At 40.7% G+C, this 20496-nt stretch overlaps 1 protein-coding gene across 5 annotated transcripts in view; it reads left to right on the forward strand.

The window, feature by feature from the left end:
* The window catches only part of BLNK (B-cell linker), a 100938-nt gene that overhangs the window by 34036 nt on the left and 46406 nt on the right, over positions 1-20496 (forward strand). For 3 of the 5 annotated variants that reach the window (XM_017803957.1, XM_017803958.1, XM_017803955.1), the window contains exon 3: positions 79-125. In XM_017803957.1, the coding sequence (XP_017659446.1) occupies positions 79-125 (47 nt within the window). Of the gene's footprint in view, positions 1-78; positions 126-20118; positions 20221-20496 lie in introns of those variants that run through there. The other 2 variants (XM_017803962.1, XM_017803961.1) reach the window with 1 other exon arrangement.

A 20496-nucleotide genomic window follows, 5' to 3' on the forward strand; every position in this document is an offset into this window, starting at 1 on the left:
ATGTCATTCACTTCATGGGTTGCTCTTGATTAAAATAACCTTTATTTAAAATATAAAACCTATTTTCTGTCTTTTCAGAATATATCAGACTATGAGCTGAGCCGATTCAAAATAATGCACCAGCCGTAAGTTTCTCATTATTTTCTTCTTCTCCACTGAATGACTGCTACACTGTTGTACTCTGTCATTTCTCTGTTAGTAAATTAGGAAAAATGAGAACTGAAACCATCTGCTCACGTGAACAGCATTAACTGATGTGGGTGGAACTTCCTCAGGATTAGGATCCTGGAATGTTCACAAGAGCTGTGGTTCAGATCAGCTGACATGATCTGCTGCTGTGTGATATTCTTCCTCAGAACATATAGGGACAACCTTATATTAGGAAAAGTACAAGTTCAACTTATTCTAGAATACAAAAGCTCTTTGCTTGTATAGTGTATCTTCGGAACTGGTTCATCTGTTGCTTAAGGATCAATTTAAGTGATCAGTTTAACAAAGTGCTATGTTGAAAGTAATTTAAATAGAATTTAAATACAGTACTGAATAACCAAACACAGATGTAGCAGTTGGGAAATGCCTTAATGTTTTTTGTGACAAATTAAGTTCATTTAGAAGGATATCCATAATGTTCAAGCATATTATTTCTCTTGTAGTACTACACAGAAATAATATTAGGGAATTTTCTCTATGAGCCAAGAAAACCTCAGATTAATACAGAGGATCTTGCTGTTCTTCACGTAATGGTTGTTATTATTCCATGTAGTTTCCCCTCTCACCTGCTAGCTGGGAAAACATTGTATATATTTATAAATTGATTTCTGAATTCCACTCTATTGGTAAGAAACTGGATGAACTTGAAGGGATTTTTACCCATTAAATTCCTATTCCTATTGATAGGAATTTGATGAGCACATAGGTAAATATTATTCTGGGTTTAATTTAATAATTAACTAGATAAGTAAAGAAAATATCAGAGAACATTCTTGCAAAGCAATTAAGTCTAACGGGACATCATTTTGAGAGAAAATGTAGAGAGAATTAATATAAAGTTAACCAAGGATATGTCCTCTGTTTCTGTGATATACATGAATCTGATCTACTACAATATTGAGGCAAACAGAAATCTACTAAACTGAGGCCAAGGGTTCCCCACTGATGAGGGCATTCAAGCTTTGGATTCTCAAACTGTATATCGGAATAACTAAGGTGTTCTGCCATATGAATTCTGTTGTCCAAAGTATTAAAATTCCTTAAATGCACGATGTGGATGTCACATCCCTAATACCCACTTCCACTCTAAAATCTGTTCTTACATCGTTCTACTTGCTATTACAAAAATTGCCTGAGTTTGTAGCACTCAAACAGTTTAACTGGAGAAGGTCTATATTGATGCACCTAAGCCAGATGAACTGGCCTGTTAAAGCCTGTTGATTCAGCAGATAATTCCCAATGGACCAAAACACTAAGGATAGATAAACAGAAAAAGAGTAATTGCAAGACAAGGTAAGACTAAAATCTTGTGTTTCTCCTGGCTGTGGCCAGTGCTTCAGGTCTCTGCCTTAATAAAGTTCCTTTCTTCATGGGACTTCATTAGACAGAAGCCAGGTTCTCTGGCATGCCACCAGCAAAAGCTCTTTGCCTTTACCATTCTAGTTCTCGCTAGTGCAACACTTGGCATTCTTATTTTCTGTTACATTTTGAGTCTACAAGGCTACAAATGCTCTGGGAAATAAACACAGTTATTCTGCAAGGACATCTCATCACAGATATACCAGGAGCAGTTAGTAGCCATCCATGGGTAAGCTTCCCTGACCTCTGCACCAAATACCTCCACTAATTTAATGCAAGACTCTTTTCCCTCTATTCAGTACTAAACCTGTTCCCTAAGCAGGAAGAGATTAGGAGGTCAAAAGAAACAAAATGGCTTACCTGGGAAGAGTTTATCATAGTAATTCTGTTTTGCTACTCTGAAGTAAACTTTTTTTGCACTACACTTTTGATGATGTCTCTTACCATATTTCATTTTTTCAGTCAGTGTTGGCTTTGACAGGCTAATGACAGCCTGATATAAACTAGTTCCCATCAACACTTAAAGCCGCAGGTCTACCTTGATTGCTTCTAAGCAGCTGCTAAATCTTTGTAGTGAACTATCAAGGTGCAGTCTCTACCAGTGTTCTATCCCACTCCTGAAATGCAATAATCAAATATTTCTTTCCCCACTTGCCAAAACAATAACAGAAGAGAGGTGCTGCTTTCAAACACAGGACAGTGGCGTTCCGAGTCTCTAGTCCAAACCCTCTCTGGAGCTGGCTGCTGAGGTTGTGCAACGAACTGCTCTCACAATGTTTTCAGCAGTCCTGAAATCATGTTGAAATCTTGAGCTGTGCTTAAAGCCCCTCCTCCTGCAGAAGCACCATTGTATTTTTCACTCCACACAGCAGACTCAGTTGATACACCCAAAACACTGAAAAAGTTCACTTTCAAGAATGCCAGTACAACTTCATTTTCCACATACTTCCCATCAGAGAAGTTTCAAACATCCCACTGACTACAGTCATGGGCTCATTTATTCATTGTTAAAATTTATGCCGGGAAGAACATCACACTACATTCAGGAGCATTGAGTGCAGATAACAAAATCAACCTCATACCACAGATATATCAGAATACTGGAACTTAAGCCCAAACATACTGCCAAACATACTGCCTTGCTGTCTTTACTTAATATTTTAATAAGCAGTGCAAATAAGATTGGTATTTACAACTGTATTCAGGAAAAACTGGTGCATAAGCTATAACTCAATTATAAACATCCATAATTCGGAAGCACATCTTCCAAAGAAAGAAATTTAATTACGGCTCCATCACTTCACTGTAGATAGTCCAAGACTTACAGTATCAGATGTTTATGCAGAAGCTGTTTCACAATGCTTTCAGCATTACTAAAGTTCCATCTTCCCAGGGACCGTGAAATTAAAAGGCTGCCTTTATAGCTAATGTGATTAGAAATTCATCCCAGATCAAACTCAAAATAAATTTTGCTCTCAGCTCAGGAGCTCTGGGGACTGTTTTCCAAAATCGGGACTGAAATCTTTCATCACAAAATCAGTGCTCTCTATCACATGTGCAAATTCAAAAGCCTGTTCTGGCTGTGCCAGGTTGCTAGGTAAATGAGAAACCTTCGTTTGCAAATCAGGTATGAGGTGTCAAGTCTTGAGTTTACCATTTGTATATAGCAACGTGCAGTTATGGAAGATCCTGGGTAATAAGTGAGCTGTGTTGAGGAACACATAATTACAAGCTCTGTTTAATTGTGGTGTGGGCAGTATTTGATCTCCTTTGCTTGAAATAAACATCTACCAATTTTCACTGCTGTGAAAAAAGCTATTTTACCAGGAATTTATAGTATATGCAGTATATGTATATATATATGCATATATGGTATATGCAGTATAGTACAATCTTAAACCAAGTAAGTATTTTGTAATTAAGATTCATTTCTAGAATCATTTCTAACATTTGTTTTTCATTTGTTCATAATTTTTAATAACTCCAAACTGAAATTGTCCATCCTTGCCTTCCAAGGATAGGCAATGCCTTTTCCTGAGACGTATGAATAAATTCTCAATTGTGAGAGCTGTTACCTTTGTAATGTTGAGGTGTTCCACTTGAGATGTCTGCGCTTGCATTAATTCAAACTGCAAGAACTAGAAATGTTACACATTAACACCCATTTTTTTTCTCTCCCCTCCACTCTTATTATTTTCTTTTATTTCTTCATTATGAAGGTAAACAATCTAATGTGGAAAATTCACTTTTCAGTTTGTCACAGACATCAGCATTTAAATACAGGGACAAGTTCCTCATACACCAGATGCAAAGGCCTGGATCACCTCTTAGCTCCTTTGTAGCTGGGTCAGAAGTAAGTTCCTATGGCAAAATCTTTTGTAATTATGGTGTCCAATAATCACTAAACCTGGATTTCATAAAAGCTCCGAGCTGAAAAAGCAAAGGTTGTAGGTGACTTCTTTCCCAATACTTAGCAAGTAGGGATGGTTTTCTCCCCTCCTTGGTATATACCATAATGGTTTTCTACTACCCTATATCCTTTAAATGCCAGAGCTGACTCAGGCTGAATGTTTCATGTCTAATATGTAGATTTAGTTCCTCGCTTTCCTTAGTACTTGATGTAGCTTAAATGGCACTGAAAAATGTCCACTTATTCCCAAAACTGTAAAAGGCCAGGGCTGCAAATTCAGAAGATACCTCTTCATTCAGTGGGACCTCCCAATAAAAAATGATACTGAAAAGAGACCAAAAGAGATTTTCACTACATAACTCTAGTGTCTACAGGAAGCTTCCTCAGTAGCTATATACATTCCAAAGGAGAATAAAATAGTATCTGAATTTTACTTCAAATCACATTTTTATAAATTATTTACTCATTTTTAGCAAAGAAAAGCTATGACAAAAGTCTACCCAGGCATCAAATATCTACAGAGGCAGCCATTCCCTACTGATTAGAATGAATTCTGGATATTCTCCTGTTCACAGGAGGATATAGGAAATATTTTCTCAGCAAAGCAACACCACCTTGCCTCCTTTTACAGCAGAAAGGGGGCAACAGACACTTGCATTGCAGCAGTGTCTCTTCCATTCAGCCACGAGCCATCGAGACTTTTGCAATGACACAGTTACTTGAGAAGGAGGAAAGGAGCATATTGTGTTTCACGTGCTCAGAAGCTCACTTCTGCTCTTGTAAGTAGACTATTCCCTGTGTCATCTTGGACCTAATGACAAGCAAAACTAGTGTTTTGAAATAATTTTTGAAGTGTTTTGCCAAAGCTTAGCAATGAAAGAATGGAAAGATCACAGCATTAAAAGCCTTGTGGCACCACCATAAACCACATGAATTTGAACCTGAAGCCACAGTTTAATCATAACACCTTCCCCATCTCAGTTCCCATGTCAAAACAAGTACTTAGCCAGGCAAACACAGATAGACACATTCCAATACTTTAAACCTATAACTGGGCATTTTTCCTACTACTAAGGAAATTCAATTCAATATTCTAACCAAGCTTTCCCATAATTCTGAAAAGTGCCAAAAATTTATGACAGTCTATCTTGGCAAAATATGCCATTAACTATTAAGCACCAATAGCACTTGATATTTTCCATAGATAAACAGTGAATTTATATTTTAGTCATCAGTTTATATTGAAAGTAATGAACAAAGGAAAATGTAAAAGGGAGAAACTGCTTCTGTACACCACATTCTCCTACGACTGTAACCACACAGAAGACCTTTTCGAATGATCTTTCTGAACTGGACAGGGAGACACAAGGTGAAATTACATTAGTGGTGTTCTAGGTGGGATAAAACCCCAAACCCAACACAGAAGCCATTCAAGCTGTTGATATGTTCAGCTGAAGAGCAATGTACAGCACATTTTATTCAGTCCTGTGCAGTATGGCTTTTAGATCTGAGTGACTTGCCTCCTGTCAGCCCACCATCTGATTATAGGTCACAATTAAGACATCTCAGAGATGCAGTACATAGGCAAGTGTCTTACCTGTCTTGCAGCGTCCCTTAAAATTTTAAATAAAAAATGTTTTAAGTGAACACAACTATTTCAGTGGCCTTTCTCACCACACAATTTCTTCAACTGCAATTGTATAAAGCTACTAAATAAAGTTGACAGGAAATAACTGATTGCAAGCCTATATTTCTTATAAAAATAAAAATAAAAGAGCCTATAGAGAGAAAACAGACACAAAGAATCATTGGAAGTCACTGGAGATTGTAAATAAAACAGCATTCAGTCTTTGAAAAAGATACTAGAAATAGTGGCAATACAGTTCTCTCAAAAGTTGAAAATATACAAAAATACACAAAATATACAAGTTTGTATTCTCTGATCAAGTCCTGACATCCAGATTCTTCCTGAGGTCTTACTACTTTTCAAATAGCAACGGTGGCACTTCAGATGTTACAACGCTAAAGTATTACAGGTGTGGTTAAAGTGGGAACTAACTTGGCAATGTTTTAGTTCCTGTGGTTCTGTGGACTAGATTCCTGCCGCTGGGCTGATCAGAAAGAATATACAACAAAAGGTTTTCTTTATGCACATACCACTGTTAGACTGAATTATCATTATTGCAATTATGAGGAATGCCTCAGGGTTACAGATATATTGTCAGAGTTGGAGGGTTTTTCCCATTTTCATTAAAATTGCATCCATAAACTCCAATGAAATAAATTAATTTTGTCCTTTCTTACTGAAAACAATCCCATTCTCAAACAGATTAAATATCAGTTGATATTATCTGGAGGTCACCAAAGAACTGATAGGGTATGAAGATGCTGGAGAAAATCCTGACTTATCTTCCCAATACCCTTGATGATGCAACAAAAACCAGTTTCAAGCCATCTTCCTTCCTTGGGACATTTTGTCCTCCCTATCCCAGTCAGGAAAACACAGAGAGAGGCACAGAGGTTGCTGTCTTAGCTGGCTTATGTCTGTATATATAACATAGAAATCAGTACTACAATTACCTCCAGAGTCTCCTCTTCTTCAGCCCCATGATTTTCCATTACACATCAACATTAGCATGTTCAGGACCATTTCCAAATTAGAAAATTACAGAATTAGTCAACCTTGCCCAATCATTTTTCATGGTACCCTACCATGCTCAGACATCTATGGAATGTCATTTGAGGGGGTGGGGCAGAGGTAACAGTCTAAGAGTTTCTTTAATATTGGAAAATAATATGCTCATTTTTATAGATGTTAAGCAAGATACATCACAGATACTTTTTGATAACAGTGTGACAGACTAGTGCTAAATAATACTAGATATCAATTAACCTTCTTTGAAGAGCAAGGGTGGATCAGCCTCTGAGAACAAAGCCTATACTGGTCCAGCTGGAGGGACTGTAACAATCAGCTTCATCTCACTATGTTTCAGCGAAAGTAGAAACGTTTATCTTTGTAAGTAATCTAGACCAGCCTAAATGGCAATAGAATATCAGTCACACAGCACCTCAATTAGAGTACCAAAAATCAAAGAAATGGGTCACCTTTTTAGGACACATATCCAAATGACCTTCTTATGTTTCTACACAAAGCCAGAAGCAGGACCAGAAGTGGAAACTGTTGCCCAAATCACAAACCCGTTCTTCGCTACCATCATATGTCTGGACAGGATTCTTTTCCTCTGCTCTGTCAGTTGATGTTCTTTCCTTTTCTCTATTACATGGCTGTACTCAGACCACAGAGAAGAGGTTGTTGTAGTTTCGATTCACTGGTTTTTCTTCCCTTTTAGAAAATCATATTCGGTAGACAGAAAGTGTTGCACCTGGGACTCAAAACCAGAAGAAAATAACTTCTAGCTCATTCAAGCAAGGAAGTGTGAAGGGCTATTAATTAATAATCTCATTTTAGCAGAATTCCACATGTGCCCCAGCTCAAGTACACACCGGGCAAAAAACAGAACAGATGTCTTGGCTCATATTCCTCCAAGTGTCCAAACTGGAGTCCTCTAAGTTTTTGAAAGAAATACAATATTTAATTTACAGTGTGTTATCAACATATATTTATGCTCTCTGAAAGAGACATTTCATTCTTCTTGCTTTACACTAGGCTCTGTGAAAATGAGTGGAAACACAAACTCTTTTTGCTTTTGTATAAGCATGTGGAGCTTCATTCATTAGTTCATATGTCTGTGCTGTGATGTCAGGTGGTCTATGCAGTATTTCTAAGATAATGAAGAAAAGTATTAAACCAAATCATTTAAACTTTCTTCAATTCAGAAATGAGAAAACAACAAGTTGAGATAAGATACTAAACAATGAAAACTGTGGTGCTTAAGAATGGGGTCAGCTAGACAAGCAAAGTAAAGAAGTTACAAGGTGAGCTGTAAGGAGAAGTTAAAGGACTGTAGCAGGAGGGCCTGATGCAGCTGCAAGCCAGACAGTTGGGGCTGTAGCAACCAGTCACTTGAAACAGCTTCAGGAGAGGCTGCTCAGCACAGCTGGCCTGGCGAAAGACGAAGTGCACTTGGTAGGAATGCCACAGCAGACCTCTGTGCAACAGAATTCAAGACCTGAAACCCAACAGCCTGTAGTACAGCTACAGGTGGCAACCCATAGAATTAATAAATTTGCCAAAAATACATATTTCAAATATTTGCTCCCCCAAAAATGCAGAAATTGTGTTCCGCATGCAAATAAATACCTTTTTACTAGCACCTTCAAAGGCCCTTTCCAAGAGTAACACCAATGTGAGGAATGTAGAAGCACTTTAGCAACAGCACTGACACTGACATGACAGTACTTGTGCATAATTACATGCAGATGGGATTAACACTTGTCAACACATGATTCAGGGCATCACAGAGCCTCTCTGGATAGATCACCTGTAACCACCTAAATACAGACAGCATCATAATGTACATATTTATGCGATCATGAGTCACAAGCAACCTTCATGCTCGCTTTCTCTCATTTTCAGTGCTTCAGAGCACCTGTACGCTTGCACTGGGTACAGTACAGGAACTGAGCAGCTATCAGCAAGCACAGGAGCTGCTCAGCTGCCAGAAGCAAGAAAGCTGCTTTACTGGACTCTGCACATGACCAGAAGCATCTTGTCTCAAGGTGCAGCTCTGCTACATCGTGTTTCAGAGACTGCTCAGTTGTCACCATTCTGACACTCTGCTCAGCCCCACAGTGTAAACACACTTTGACTTTACAATCCTGATGTTTGTTTGTAATTCTTAGAGGTAAAATTCAGACATGCTCTGAATTCAGGCCATACCATGGCCAGTTTCTTGCCACGCTAACAGCAGCTTCCCTGCAGGATGCTACAGTTTAGGACTACTCACACCACATCTCACAGGTTATTTTATCAATCCTTTGGAGGACAGAGAGATGAAAGGACATTCTCCAGAGTAGGTAGCCAGGTCAGTCTCCTTGCCCAAAGCCATCTTTGTCTGGACTGAGACTGCTGCTAAAAATTATAATGGAACAGTATTACCTAATATGTCTCAAAAAGTATTTCATTTTTATTCTTCCACAAGCCATGCCCAATTTTTCCAAACCCTGACAATCTCCTTCTGTTCCTAATAGCCAAGAGTTCTTAGAGGAAAAAAGAAGAGATTTTATATATTTTCCAGTTCTTATACTAGCTTTCCTGTTTTCCATTCTCCTCCACCCACTGCCATTGCACATTTTAGGCACTTTCCAATGATATCCTTGGCAAAGCACTAGGTCTCGGTTTCTTCTTCACAATTCTGGTACTTCAGTTTCCCCAGACACCTGCTACCACAGCTTTGCCATTTCTCCTATTTAGTTCCTCACTTCTCAGTTTCATGGCTTTTTATTATTTTGCAAATCACTCAGAATACAGACAATAACCTAAAAATATGTTATTATTTCAGTTAATTTACCTTACCATACATTTCATAAGCATAAGCAGATCCTTCTCTAAATCACTGACCTGGCTGATATAATTAATTACATTTATCAGTATATAACTTCCTCATCTGATTCCTATGGCTCAAGCAATAATATTCTGAAGGAATACACAGGAATATAAGACATATCCATACTGTTGCTTTAATGAATAGATATTACACTTCAAGAACACAGAAGAAAAAGAATTCTTTGTATTGTTTGAAATGTCAGCATGAACTACCAGCTTTTGTATTACTGGTACATATCCTTTTATATTACTGGTACAGATAATGTTTGCATATAGCCCACAAATATATAGATTTAAATACATTCTGAAAAAAAAAATTTAAAGCAAATTATTTTGCATCATTACTTTTTCTTTTTAAAGAAATAGAAGTATGATTCACATGTATAGTCTTACAGGTATTCTCTGCTAGATAATCCCTTTCCAGGGATGTATTGAAAATTACAGACAAACCAAAATTTCAACAATTTCAGCTTTTAACCAAAAGTAGTACTAAACATGTATGATACACCTCCAACACATTGGTATTCTATTGGTTTTTACCTTAAAAAAAAAAAAAGGCAGCTCTAAGAAAACACTGAAAAATAGCAAATGTAGCTAATTGCAGATCATAGACCAACGCCCTTATAGATGATGTTTTTATACATCTATACCTGTCATGTACCTTGCTGAGTCCACAGGGTGGAACACCAGTTTCTGGGAAAGCCCCACTTCCTGAACGAATTTGACGTGTTGTTCATTCACAACCAATGCACGAAGAACACTTTGAAATGCAGCCCCACAGCACAGCTCCACCAGACACCTGGGCAGGCTTGGAAATCATTCTAAACCAAGCTCAAAATGTTGCTTCTCTCTTATGGCATTTCTTTCTACTCTGGCATTCTTAAGTATCAGCTTACTTAAGCAATTCTGGGTCAGATCAAAGGTCTGTCTCATGTGACGTTTGTGACATTAGTCTGCATCACACACCTGAGGAAGAAAAGAACAAGCAAGGGGTGGGTGCCTGCAGACACGTGTATGAACAGTACGTCACTCACTGAGCTGGTACAACAACCCAACAGGAAATGCTGAAACAAATGAAATTACAGTATGAACTTTGATTCAGGAAAGTGTTGGTGGTATCAGTTCTACCAGGAATGGGAATAATTGAAATCTTTTTTAGGAGTTCACGATGCTTTGAGGAGTTTTTTTTCACAAAAGAAGAAATTCTCCTGTAACAGAATGATGAAAGTTACCAGACTTTGAGGAAAGGTTAAGCTTGAAAGAAATCACAACCCTTACAGAAAAGATACCTTGAAAACCAATAATTTCTCCCTGAAAGACTCTATTGTATCACTGTTGTCTTCCTATTTGCTAAATATTATGAATATTTTATAGCAAAAGCTATACAAATAATATATACCTTGTCAACAGTTTCAAATTACAAACAGTACACAGCAATCTAGTCTTTGCTCATCTATTTAGTCCTGACTCAACATCATTATGGCAATAACAAACAGGACTGCTTCAAATGTATGACATAACCCCAGGTAGATCTCTACAATATAGAGAAAGGTTCAAGTACCAAAGTCCATTCTGCAGCTGTTGGTAAGATCCACTAATGACCAGAAATTAAATATCTTGTACAGCTGTCATTCATGTATATTATTTCTAAACTAGCAGTCAGAAACATTTTTAATCACAAAATATTTTAGATTGTAATTTCCTCAATGCTGAGACCTTTTTGCTCTCTATTAGAATAATATAAAAAGAAAAGTGATAGTTGTTTATAAATAATACAATGCAGCATAATGGATATTCATGTTTCTTTACATGTAGACTCCTATGACATTTTCTTTCTGCTTTCACTTCTGAGTTTATTTTATACTTTAAATCTAAAGGGATGACAACAATAACAACAAAAAATGTAGAAACAGTTATTCTGAAATCCAGTGTTTGATACTAAATGCAGAATTTTTTCTCCCAATATACTCTGAGGGTAGAAAGATGCAGGCTTATATGACCACAAACTTATGAAGTAACTCTTTTAAATGCTGTACTACAGCAATAAATGTTCCAAACTAGAATATATAAAATTATATATATATATATACTGAAGGCATTGTGATATGTGTAACAGCACTATATAATCTTATTTCAAGACATCCTTTTCATTTTTTGTGCAGCCTTTTGTCTGTGTGAGCGATTTTGCCAGTGGGGACACAAAGATATTGAGACCATTCGCTACCTGTGCCTGAATGCTGACCAATGCTTGGTAGGCACACGCTGAAAGGAAGGACACACACCACTGATTTTCCCCTCTGCCCTGTGCAAGTGTCATCCTCAAAGTCAGGGCCCAGTAACCCAAGCTCCTAAGCACTCCCACAGAGGTCTCCTGAGTAGCCTTTAGGTAAATCCACATCCCAAACAGGAGGATGGACAGAAAAGCAAACTTGTCCAATTTAATCCTGTTGCAACAAGGGGTGAGGAGGAAAGGAGAGCAGGGTGTACAAGCTCTGGAGAAGAGTCAGAAACAAGCATGGGCTCCCAGTCTGCAAAGAAACCTCTCTTCCTACACCCTCCCTTCCACGGTTAGGATCCAGATTAGGCTGGCCAGTTAGGATTATCTCCATTGCAGGCACTCGACTACGGAAGGGCATCAGATTTGCAGCAGAAACAGCAGCACTGTTCCTAAGAGTCACTGTAGCTGTCAGTCGGCTCCAACACAGGTCACTACCTCTGAGGCAATCTGACCTCAAATACTCTGAGTTTAACATTAAACAATTAGTGTGTCTGTAGGACCAAATTTTGTGTTTCTGGATGCACGTGGAACAGATGACAGTAAAACTGAAAAGCAGAAGTGCAGCTTTTTACACAGTCCCCAGAGAAATAAAACACATTTTCTCAGCAGGTGCTAAAATGTGTTTGCTCAGAAGACACTTCATGAGAAAATCCTACTAAATTTACTGTTTTCACATCTTTGCCTACCCTGCAGTACATACCTACAGGTATGACCTGTTTCCTCCAGTGAGCCTAATGACAAACCCAAATCTCATTCAATTAAATTTAGTGTTGCATTTTCAAATGCATCCCCTACTACTATTACTGTACAAACAACTTTGAAAATGCCATTTAGTATACAAAGTGATAAAGGATAAAAGTTTTAAGATTTCTAGGGCAGTTGATAGGAGTCTTCTAAAATCAACACTATGGCATTGAGCCACTTGACCCACAGTGAGGAGACTACAACTTCTGAAAAATCAGTATTATTTAAAAATACTTGGGACAGAAACATACCCTCCTCTCATTTGTTAAGACACAACTAAGTTAAAACAGCTTACATGAATCCTGGAAAAGGAAAAGATCCATTGAATTAGATTAGTTGGAAAAAACAGCGATGTACTACTTTAAACAAGAAGCAGTACTGTTTCACCTGTTTGTAGCAAGCAGTAAGTAGCAAATACAGAGAATATCGTGAGAAATGGTGTTCCATAAACTCATGGTTTCCAAAAACCAGCTATGGGACACTGAATAGCAAGTTAAGTAAGCAGTGTATCAACGAAAATAGACATTGAGGGGGAAAAGAACTATGTCTAAATTGACATCATTTTAAACAATAGAGTTTGAGTGCTTTTCTGGCCTGGTATAAAGTACCACAAATTTGCATTCAGATCCATATGATCAAGCACAAACCCTCACAGGCAGCATGTGACAGTCTACTGCTAACCCTGTTTCCCCTACACTCTTCACTGCTACAGCTTATTGCTGGCACATCTTCCTACGGATATTCTGAAAGCAGAAGAAATCAAACACATACAAAATACTTTCAAATAGCAGATTCTTTCAGGAAAAATTTGAGCCTGCTACATGACTACAGATTCCAGTTCAGATTCAGGAGGTTTGAATTTGGGCTGTTTTCTGATTCAGATGTAGATGGTACCAGAGTGGGCTATTTTCACTAAACCTCTACAGCCTTGAAAAACAGAACTGTGGCAATCATTTCCTGACTTTCATGTGAAGGTAGACTGATCAAGCCAAATTCCTGCTACTGAACAGTTACATTTACATTCACATTACACTGCTTCCATGGTTGAAACTCTCCCTTTAGTGCTATTCCAGTAGTTGTACAAAATCAGAGCTCAAGCAGTAGATGCATATTTTAAATAGAGACTTCTACATATGAATAAATACTCTCTTTGAAGCAATTATCAGTCAGAGAGAGATTAAAGACAGCATGTAGATATAGGCAGGATGAAGCACCTCTGAGCTAGGTGAAATACTATCACCTCAAGACAGTAAAATCAGACGGATATTCTGAAGTGAATTTTCAATCATTTTACATATTGCTCAGGAGAGCTTACGCTGCTGCTCTATTGTCAGGATTTCCTGAAGGAAAAGTCACACAAAAGCTCACAAAGCTATCTTTTAAAGAGCAAAATGTGCAACATCTTGTGATTCCCCACATTCCCCAAAAGAAGGAAAGTCAAAATCAAAACCACACTACTACTTGGCAAGATAGGTAGTACATGAAATTCTCTTGACAAATTCTTTCCTATAAAGAACAGTTGTATCCTTGACTCCTGAGTACTTCTAAGAAAAAAATTTGGCCCAATCACCTCTATTAATGTTGGAGACAAAACTTTGTTAATAGAAAATGAGTTAAGAAATGTTTTTTCTAACATGACTGAGAGAAAAAGTACATCTTATATGGTCATGTAATGAATAAAATTGAAACCTGGTTATCAACCAATTGCTTACTTCAAAAAAGGTTTCTCGTCTGTTTTATATGCATTGAAGGCACTAGACTGTACCTATGAGCATTAATATAATTTGTAAAAAAGAGCTTCCTCTTGAAATAGTCATGCATAGTTCATTGAGATCCTTTGATGCAGCACTGTCTCCTCAAAGCATTAAAAATAAACATTAAAGAGATTTACTGTAAATTGATGTTTTAAACTAATCTATTTGCAGTTCTTTTTATTTTCCTTCTCATTGCTAAATGTTTATGCTTTATGATTCTCTGTGTTTTATTACAACTGTGTGAAATCCCAGAAGTTCAGAAATGGCAACTGAGAGCCAAGACTGTACCTACACCCTGGCTTGCACTTCTCACACTCTTTCCTGCCGCTTGATTGTCCATCTCTCCTGTGCACCACAGCCCCTACCTGGGGCACATTTCTAGGGTTTCTTGCCATGCAGAGGAGGCTATGGGTATATGCTGGTGCATCACTAAGCCTCACCCCACCATGCAGTCAGGATACAGTTTTGGCCTCCAACCCAGATCAGGAACTCAAACAGGCTGTAGGTTTCCTACACTAAACAGTCAATCTGTAATCCACATTAAGACAATGGCATGAATGGTCTCCATAAAAAGGTGTTAGCATCAAAACTTATGAATCTAAAAGGAACTTATACACAGTTGATATATTATATTTAACGTTAGTAGCTTCAGCAGGAACACCTGAGAAACCCAAAATCATCATATAAAGCATGTACTAGAAGGTATTAAACTGGAGAGCATTAATTTCAGTGGAAATAAGAAAAGACAGTCATCAAAGGAGTCAGAGAGAAACCTCCAGGCCAGAAAAAACACCAGTCTTGTCAGTGATAGCAGTCAAACTCTGGATTTTGCCTACTTGTTTCTCTACAATTGGCTCTATATGAAGATGCTTGTTCTGATCCAGGGACACCGCTTACCAAGAACTAAAATGCTCCAGACAAGTCATCTGATCCCTTGTTTCTGTGCTAAAGGAGTTTTCTACCTACCAAGAAATTTGAACTCAAATCAAAAATTATCTTAACAATAGGATATAGAGAACTGGAGCCCTGAGTAAACAGGAAATACCTGGCAATTCACAGCAAATTTTGATCAAATGAAGGTGGGATACTCACAGTCTAGGACAGAGTTTGTTTCACTGAGTCTGGTTTTGACCATGCCTCAGTGGCCTCAACGGCCTCAACAGCTCTTAAATAGAACCCAGAACATGCCGCCAGAGGTAGTATGTGGAAGGAATGAGCCAGTGGAAAATAAACATCAAAAAATAACAGAGGGGTTAAAAAATAGGTTTTGTTTCTGAACATGCAAGATAAAGAAGTTGCTTTTAAAAATCTTTTTTATTTATAAGCATAAATGGAGAGTTACACAGTCATATTGGGAGAGGATCAGAGAGACAAACCCAGACTAAGCCACAACACATGCAGCGATGAGGAAATCATGTTGCAACAGTCAGTGACATTTAGAAAGCCTTTTCCAAAATTACAATGGCATTTTGAGCACCAAAAATTTAGAATAGAAATGGATGCATGTTCTGTAAACCATCCTGCCAAGTGAATTTACTGGCAAACCCTGCACTACCTGCGTTAGGTAATAGTGCCAGGAATTCATCCTCTATCTTTTGTAGCCATATACAGGAAAATAAAGCTAGTGGCTATCTACATAATCACAAAAGTGGCATTCTGTGTAGATGTGAGTTCTTAAAACATTAGATATAAAAATACCATTTAGGTAGAGGGCTTCGATGATATTGTTCCAGAGGACCAGTACTGTGGCAACAGCTCTGCAAAACACTTCAAGATTGTTCTGAGACACCACTATGCCCCAAACTCCTGGGCCTTGTCCCTCAGCTGGGAAGTGCAGGTTGGCACAGGCTTCCAGGTCATGTCTCAGCAGGCAGCAGCACAATTCCCATTGGGCCCAGATGCGCCAGGGAGCACAGTGATGACACAGGCATCCCCCAAAACAAATGCCCATCTACCTAAAACGGCCCTTGTGGCTGGGAAGGAGGGTTTCATGCTAACCATCACTATGGTCAAGATGCCACCCACGTGGTAAAACAAATCTCAGTTCCTCTTTGTCTTTATCCAATGAGCATATTATGTCAGAGGGACAGTTGCTGGGGTTACAACTTACAACTACAAAAATAGCATGACATTATGTTTGCTGCAAGGCTCAAATTTGCCACCGCCTCCAGGCACTCCCAGGGTGTCCTGAAGAGGAAGGCAGGGTGTTTCCTGCAGTGGGGGTTAGTCAGGCCCTGGCCACCCCTCCAGCCTGGGCCCCCAGAGACACCCTTTTTGGGTGATGAGTAATGTTGGAGGAATGGAGAAACTCCTGCTGCTCACTCACCCTGCCTGTGGTGCAGGTCGGCAGGGCCACCTTCACCAGCTGCACACTGCAGTGTCTTCCTGTCCATACGGGCTGTACAGAAGCCCACTTGACCACAGACAGGATCAGTCCAAAAATGGGCCAGGAGTTCAGACTCTGAAAACACCTGCAGGGCAAAAAGAAGAGGTCTAGGGCTGTTTGGAGGGACTTGGCCTTGTTCTTCTTTATTAAAAGTTTTTCTCTAGTAGTTTTCCTATCTTGTTGCACCCAACCAAGCTTTCTCAGCACCAGGACAGATGGCCACACAGGCTGACTTGCAGGCAGACCAGAAAGAGCTAAGCAGGCTGTAAGCATTTTCTGGTGAGGCTGTGCTCTTTAGATCCAGGCATTTTTGATGCACGTACACACTTAAAATGAGGAAGAGGAGGAATTTCACTGTAACAAGAAAGGCTTTGACATTTGGGGTAGGGTGGCTTCCTTCTCCTAATTTCAGGACTTCATCTGCACTTGACTCTCCTTTGATTTTCCCAGGAACAGTATATTCCAAGGTGGCCAGGAGAATCCACTCTCTCAGATGCCTCAGGTTTAAGACAAATGTGAGATACTGGGTCCTAGATGTACTTTTTTGAGGAGGACTAGGAAATAGTCTAAAGTTGTGCCAGGGGAGGTTTAGATTTGCTATTAGGAGAAATTTCTTCACTGAAAGGGTGGTCAGACATTGGAATAGGCTTCTCAGAGAAATGATGGAATCACCATCCCTGGGAGGGTTCAAAAGGCTGGTGGATGTGGCACTTGGGAATTTGGTTTGGTGGAACACAGTGGTTCTAGGTTAATGGTTTGACTCAATCTTAGAGGTCTTTTCCAGTCTCAATGTTTCTATTATTTATTCTTTGCCTATGTTCTGCGTGCTAGGCCATATCACTTGGTAGCAGCAACTTCTGTTACTTCTAGACCAAGATTCTTTTTCCCAAGAAAAATTCCCAGTGCCAGCGTGTCTTTGTAGGAGTGGGGAGGTAAAGGAAGTAAGATATGCCCTGTGTGAGTATTCAGTGTGCCAGGGCTCTGAGGACAAAAATTTACCTCCTTCCCTTGTACTGCTTTCCAGACACGTAAAAACAAACCCCGGTGGAATAGTAGGAAAGGGTTTGGGCTTTTTTTGGCTACAAACTCCTTGTAGGTCCTAAAGTGAAGCACAGCTTCATCTAGGGTTGTGCATGTGGATGGAAGAATGGAAGAAACAAACAGGCTGAGGTATGACCAGTGGACAGGTCCCATAGCAGGTGCCACAAAATCTCATGAACAACTCCTGTGCAATGAAGACTTCGTTAGGAGTAACTTCTTGGCAGCAGTACCAGTGCAAGCAGTCACTCACCCTATTCTTCTAGCCCTGTGCTGCACCCTCACAAACATCTGTGCACCAAACCAAATCAAGGAACTGGTGCAGTTAAAAACCCTTTTTCTGTGACTTTTTGCTGGATTGTTTGTAGTGGACTCCTTCCCCAGTCCATGTCACCGCACAGCTACACAAACACAGGGGTCAGCAGATCACAGGGGCGAGAGATCCTGTGTGAGTCACACTGTCACCAAGCCCTGAGTTCACGGGACTCAGGGACTGCCCTGACCACAAGGCATCAGCAGTAGCCCCTTCCCAGGAGCAGTGAGGTGACAGAGCTGTGAGGACAGGCGTGAAAGCCTCGGCACTGGGCACTGCAGAGCATTAAAACTAGACCTGTAACTTGTGTTGAGTCAGGAAGAAACAAGGCGAAACCAGCCTTGCAAAAACCGGCAGTGCAAATGACAGGCTGCCACCAAAGATGTCAAAGGGAAACAGCCTGGGATTTCTGCGACAGCCAGGCAAGAGGCAGTCGTTGTGCAAGAGAAATCAGTGCATGAGCCTACTGAGCAAATCTTTTATTCTGGTATGGCTTCAGATAAGTGGGAATATTATATAAGCAAAAGGGAAAGCGACAGAGAAATTTATTAATATCCACTTCTTCATATTGTCAGAGCATTAATTTTAACTAATTCAAAATTAATTGAATTTTCAAAATAACTTTTAGGGAGTAAAATTACAAAGTTGTCCAGTTTACAACTACATATAATGCAAGGTGGAATTCCAAACTTTTGTGTATTTAATGACATTCAACATTATTATATTATTCCCTAAATCCCATAAACTTTATAAGATACCCCAAAAAGGGCAATTTGTACACTGTGGGTCCACCCTAGAAAAACACTGTATTCAAATATCAAGTGATTTCCCTGCTGAAAGCTCAGAGACCAAAAACATCAGCCATGCCAAGATCAGAGTGATACTGTTATCAAAGACACAAATCTCATGGCAGGCTATTTCCCCAGAGTCATCTGCACTAACCAGGAAAGTTTATTTTGCTGCTATGGTTTTGCAAGAAAAAAAAAATGCAGTCAGTACAAGCTGGGGAGGAGAATTCCACATGAAAACTTAGCCCAAGTGGCAATGAGAATCTCCCCAAGAAATAACTCTGTCTGTCCTCAAAAACATATTGTACTTATCAAACATGATGCAGGTGTATGTACCTTTTTTAAAAAAGAACTAGCAGGTTTCCGACCTAGAGCAGCCTTAGTTTATAAACTAAGCTGCAGACAGGCCAAGGATATAGAAGGGGAGCAACAAGAACCATCCTCCAAAGGCACAGATTTCAAATTAATCAGCCCTCTGGGATAAAGGCAGAATGGGAATAAGTGCTTACATTGCCCCTCAGAAGCAACCAGCTGCCTGCAAAGGTCATCTTTAAAGAGGAAAAAATGGTTGAGCTCAAAACTAAGCAACAAATCTGAGAGATATCAGAGCCATAAAACTAAGTCAGCTGCCTGCATTTTGGGTGGGAATAGCCTTGCCCTGTGTCCCTGGAAGGATCACGGTTTCCTCCTGTCTTAGTTTAAGAAACAGGGTGAATTTTTTTTTTTCTTTAGTTACGTTCAAAAAAGCGGGGATCAGCTGATGGAAAGTTTCTGGGAAAGTTTCCACGGCAGCATGTTCCCACCTGGTACACCTTCACCACAAGAGTGGGGGAGCGGGGAGGTGAGGGAAACCAAGCGCCCGCATCGCTCCCCGCAGCCAGCGAAGTCACCTGGGGCTGGGCAGGTGACTGGCGCGGGTCCTGGCCCCGCCACGGCCCGCTGGGCTCATCTGCCTCGACCCGCTGCAGCCGGGCCGCCCGCGCTGCCTCACCTGCTGGCGGCCGAACCGGCGCGTCCCGGAGCCGCTCCGACAGCTCCAAAGGGAGGGGCGGCTTAGCGAGACCTCGTGCTCCCATTTCCAAAGGCTCCACCTCGGCTCCCGGCTCCGGAGCCACCTGTGCGCGCCCCGGGCGGGGCGGGGGCGGGCGGCGGGGCCGGGCCGAGCACCGCGTCCCTCCTCCGCCGGTGCCCGCGGGCCGGACGGGGAGAGGCTCCGGCAGCGCGGCACGGCCGCGATCTGACCCGGCGGAGGCTCTGCCGCGCTCCGAGCCGGCACCGGGAGGAGCCGTGCCCGGCTCTGCCGTGCCCTGCCTGGCATCGGGAGCGGCCGCGCCGGCAGGTGCCGGGCCGGGGGCAGCGCGTCCCGGCGAGGGCAGCGAGCAGGATCATGGACAAGCTCAACAGGCTGACAGTGCCGGCCGGGGAGAAGTTCAGGTAGGGCTGGACCGCTCGCGGTCTCCTCCGGGAGCGGCACCGCGCGGAGGCTCCTGCGGGAATGGAGCGGTGGGATGAGCCGCTTCCCGCAGTGGCGTTGGGAGGGGGGGAACTGGGAGACGCTGGGATACGAGGAAGTTGGCGGAAGCTTTGTAGTAAAACGGAGTTATCACCGGTGGCCGGGGCGCTGCCGGGAAATGTGGGAGGTAAACACACTTAGTGATTTCAAAGCAAAATGTGCGTCGGCTTCACCTGCACCGCGATGAGGAGTGTTTT

Source organism: Lepidothrix coronata, unplaced genomic scaffold (genome assembly GCF_001604755.1).
Source record: "Lepidothrix coronata isolate B3197 unplaced genomic scaffold, Lepidothrix_coronata-1.0 Scaffold8, whole genome shotgun sequence".
NCBI classification, from domain to species: domain Eukaryota; kingdom Metazoa; phylum Chordata; class Aves; order Passeriformes; family Pipridae; genus Lepidothrix; species Lepidothrix coronata.